Raw genomic sequence first — 4,875 nt, 5'->3', positions numbered from 1 at the left:
TCAGCAGGCTGAGTGCAAAAGGAGCCTCCATTCACAAAATGTCCTGACCACCTACTGGCTAAAAAACTCAGCATGTCAACAAAACCCAATCAAGCACCTTAACAGTAACCGAGAAGTCCTTCAAACAATACCCTCAGGACGTACAGAGGGTATCGTTCGTTCAGTAAAAGCAATAATTGCAATCTCACAATTCATTTACTTTCTATCATGGTAATGACATATTAGTGCGCACATATCTGCAGCATGTTGCCATCTAACGCCTCCCAATACACATTGGAACTTAACAACTTCCTGTCCTATGGCAGGGCGTACACACACGAGCACCGATCGTTCTGGACGTCACCGGACACCTTCTCACCGGGATAAGTCCCACCATGAACATTGCGGCCGTTGTTGATCCGGCCTTGATGGCATCAATAAGATCCTGAAAGCTGCTGAGAGATAACTCCTTCTCAACTTGTTGCAACTGCAAGAAAGCAAAATTAATTATGACGAGCTTTCCTCCCGGCAAATCGGTTAAGAAGAAAACAGACTTGCATCAATTCCCCAACACCGCTACAACAAACACATAAGGCTCAAGGCCTGTACAATCATGGCAAATGGGGTTGTGATATACGATCAGGACATCTTAGATGCTACTTCAATGTTTTCAGTATGCATCGGCTAGCAACATTGCTAATGGAGTAAAGCAGAGTCTACCCTTTCACAGTACAATACAATACAATACAATACAATACAATACAATACCTTGTCTAGGAAAGGTTGCATGTCCATCCAGACATCACGAATGTCTTCTGAAGAAGCTGATGAAGACTTCCAAGGATACCCACAACGAGAGGAGGCACCAAGTCGCCTTCCGCCAGGACCACTGTCTCTCCGGATGTTGTGAAGCGCCTCCGTGACTATGACGCCTGGCACCTCCCCTGTCCACCATTCCCTTAGCACGTCCAGACATTGCTGTAGAAAATACGATAAAAGAAACAGATATGTATCAGCTACCATAGCACTGATGTAACAAATACTAAACGTCTGTGACCAGATAGAAGTCAGATCAGCGATAGAAAAGAATTACAAGTCAGATAAGTGAGAGAAAAAACAACTTGTGCTTTATATTATCAACATTGTATAAGACCCTAAATCAAACTGTAGACTTTCACTTGCCAACGCAAAGGAATTTATTGACAGTCTGTAGTACAATTACAAATCTGGATGTATTGGCATGATCAACAGAACCTTTATTGTAATGAAATGCTACCAACAAAGCTATTGTCACTTAAAGCTAGCTTTCACATAATACAATACCTTGTCAAGTGTCTGGGAAAGGTCCCATGTCCATCAAGACTTCTGAACAAAGTCATGGAATGTCTTCTGAAGAAGCTGAGGAAGACTTCCAAGAAAACCTACAACGAGAGGAGTCACCAAGACGCCTTCCGTCAGGACCACTCACTTTCCGTACACATTCCTGTGATATCAGAAAGAGACATACATTAGCCGCCGTACTACCACTGTAACAAATACAAAAGACTCAACGCCTATCCCTTAGCATGTAGGATTTGGAAACAAAATGCAGTACAATACCTTGCCTTTGTCGGGAAGGACTAATGCCACCTCGGCCACTAGCGGAACTCAGTTCGTGGCACTCGATGTCGGCGCGGTACGCCAAGTTTTGGAGCATTGAATTTAAAATATTGATGAACTCAAATTCTAACTTCGAATTCATAATGATGTTGTGACAGACATTTTATCATCTTTCATATACTTAGATGTCAAGAATATGCTGTATACTTCGATATCTTAACTTACGCCAACCTATGGAAATATTTAGGGGCGCCGATGCACCCACAGAAAAAAATGAGTGCACTCCAATTTTGGGTGCACGTACATGGGTGCACATTCACCCAATTTTTCGAGTCCTTTCAAGGAGGCTAAACTTCCTTGCTTAAACTTGCAAACACAAATGAAAAGTCAATTATTGACAAATAATGTTGTCCTATAATTAAAAACTGGGTTCGGGACCCAAGATAACGACACAGGGCAGCTTATGTAATGGTCCAGGTTCCCGAACCACTGACCATGACATAAAACAGAAATGAAAACAGATAATGATTAACCAGGAAAGTTCCTGTTTTATAAAGAACAGAATTTACAGAACTGACCGAATACAATACCGACTATCGACACAGTCACAGAAACCTTCAGAAACAAAATCAGCCACACACCAGGCCCGGTACACCACAGAAAGAGCTAAACCCCCCAATGCAAAAGGAGCCTCCATTTACAAAGTGTTCGAATATAAGCCTCTACCAGCATCATCACTCGGCATGTCAACAAAGCACACTCAACACCTTACCATCTACCATGAGTTTATTAAGCTAAGGCTAGGCAATTTACATTCCATAAGACACACAAGAACTTAGTTTCAGGTCCTCTGGTAGTGCTCGACGTACACACGAGCACCGATCTTACTGCTAGCCGTGGAGATGGCATGTAAGTCCCATCCTCGATAGCTGCATGCAGTTGATCCTGGCTTGATGGCTCCCGATGATACTGATATCCTTGAAGCAAGAAAGTGAAATAACAATTAGGTCGAAACGTCAATAAAAAAACTAAAGCAATAGATAAGGCACAAGGATGCCTTACATGACATGAAAGTCCAGCTATGTCTGCGTTTTGGTAGCCTTGAGGACGTATGTATGTATATAATTCACATTTATTAGACCGTGGGCCCTCTACTACATGTCTATAGACCGTACTTATATGAAGTCATTTTATCTCATCAACTTAAGCATTCCACACTCGCCTATTCCTGGCTTGTCTGGCTAAGAGTTCGAAAGGTATGTGTTCACAGTCCATCAGGAGGGAACCTTCAGGCGGGTTTTCTCCTCCGCACACGGAGGCCTTCAGGGTGCGCCTGACCTGAGTCTGGAGGGGTCCATGCGGAGAATGTGGCCCAGGTACCGGAGTCGTCTCCGGCGGATGGATGCTATCAGGTGTGTTGCTGTGAGGACGTATAGATATAGTTTAGCTCGAGGAGTCGTGTCTCACGGCTGCGTTTTCTGTATCCACTGACGGTCACAAAAGAATTAATCGTTAACGCTATCGATTATTGACATAACATTGGACTCAATAGACTGACAAAGCGTATAAACACACATAAATTCACTGTGAAGAACGACAGCAATAACTAGTCTCTGCCAGACTCCAGCCTGACCGAATGGTAATAGGGAAATTTGACCATGTTAATAATAAAAGTCTAGTAGGAATTGTAATTAGCCTAGAAGTGAACAGTTCGACCGCCGGTGCTACTTGGATATACTGCAAAAGCCTGACTAAAAACTCATAATAACTCATTTGTCCCTATTTGGCCAGATTCTTCTCTTTTTCAATCCAGCTGACACGTCTGCCTGGAGAATACCTACTAACCTGTTATCACGAAGGTAAGACGCTGAAAGTACAAAGGACCTCTGTCACATAGCGGCCGTGGCGTTCTATCTGTAGTGGAGAGCTGCGAGGTATATAAGTCAGAATGACGCCAGACAGAATGGCGAAACATTCGGGGATACACACAGGTGAAGGGCTGGTCCATATGATTGGTCTAGTCTAAAAAATCCCAATGATTTAATTGGTCAAAAAGAATGCTCTTGTTGGATTGGTTATCTGAAATAATGAAATTAATTGTACGCTACCTTGGAACACCCTGATTGCATGAAGGTTACCTGTGGACTCTACTTGGACCATTGATTTTCCTTGCACATATCAGTGCGGCGCGTCAGGCTGCCTCCAAATGCTGGAAATTTGTAGATGACATGGACTCATTAGAAACAAGAATTCCAGATTCAACTTTTTCTAATATGCAACAGGGCCCAAACGACTTGGACTTCTGGTCTCGCGCTAGTCACATGAAAACTTACAGAGCACTGTGTGCTGCATATCTAATTCAGAACTGTTCTGTATTCAACGCCCCAAACAACAACAGGTGTCAGTAATGAAGATGATTATTTCTTCAGTCCGACTTACGATGGAACTCCCAAGACTCTATTTGAAGTAAATCTGTCGGCACCTGTTCCTTCTTCGTAAACAGAAACCATTTCAGAATTCTACCGACGACCTTGTCACAGTTTGCGTCTTACATTGGACCGGTCCTCGAGTATTCAGAGTGCCACACCTGGCCTGCGCGCCGAAGTCAGGTGGCATTTAGACACCTTTTGACAGACTGTTGAATCCAGGTGACAGTGGAATTTATACTACTGGGTGGAGTCAGGGGATGGTTAGAAGGGGATCTGGGGGCTGTAAAGGGACCAGGTCATGAAGTTAGGAAAGAACTTGATTTCTGAATGGTTCAGTTTTCAATTTTGTTTGCGCTCTCTCGCCCTCCCTGTTTTAGTATTCAACGATGTCTAACCCTGAGACGTCCAGGTAAAGTATATTTTTATTTTATTTTCCGCGTACCTTACCCGTCTCTCCATCCTGGTCTTGAGCGCGTGGGGCGGGTGTGGCTCTCGGAATATTTAGTACTAGTATGCTGCCCCGTCTGGCATTCCGGGTTTGCCATCGAGAAGGTCCAACGGAGAGCTGTGCGCATAATATCATTGGGACCGAACTACACGTCTTACGCTGATGCCTGTTCTTACTAGTAATGACCAAAAAGAACGGACACGGACTATGAACGCTGAGATTTTCGCCCTACTATGTGTTTTGTACCATGTATGTGAAGCGATAATAGTTGATAGATTTACTAGGACTCCATGTAATCTTTATCTCCGTTATATCTTATCTGACCCTTACCTCTCTCGTGACCTTAATGAAAATCAGCCTGCTGGCCGATTTGAGCTTCTCATGAACTAAGGTTCAAACAAACAAACGTCGGACCACCTT

The 4,875-nt window shown here is 43.6% G+C and overlaps 1 protein-coding gene across 1 annotated transcript; it reads right to left on the bottom strand.

Annotated features, from left to right (window-relative positions):
- Positions 1-1,757: 1,757 nt before the first annotated feature.
- Positions 1,758-3,688, bottom strand: LOC118406344. Its single transcript, XM_035806305.1, has 3 exons — positions 3,424-3,688; positions 2,917-2,998; positions 1,758-2,555 (listed from the first exon to the last, which is right to left on the bottom strand). Exons 1-3 carry the CDS (start codon positions 3,584-3,586, stop codon positions 2,420-2,422), a joined length of 381 nt encoding a protein of 126 aa, XP_035662198.1. The 5' UTR covers positions 3,587-3,688; the 3' UTR covers positions 1,758-2,419.
- Between the last annotated feature and the right edge of the window lie 1,187 nt (positions 3,689-4,875).

Source organism: Branchiostoma floridae, chromosome 19 (genome assembly GCF_000003815.2).
Source record: "Branchiostoma floridae strain S238N-H82 chromosome 19, Bfl_VNyyK, whole genome shotgun sequence".
In the NCBI taxonomy this organism is placed as follows: Eukaryota; Metazoa; Chordata; class Leptocardii; order Amphioxiformes; family Branchiostomatidae; genus Branchiostoma; species Branchiostoma floridae.
This window is presented reverse-complemented; position numbering and strand designations above follow the sequence as displayed.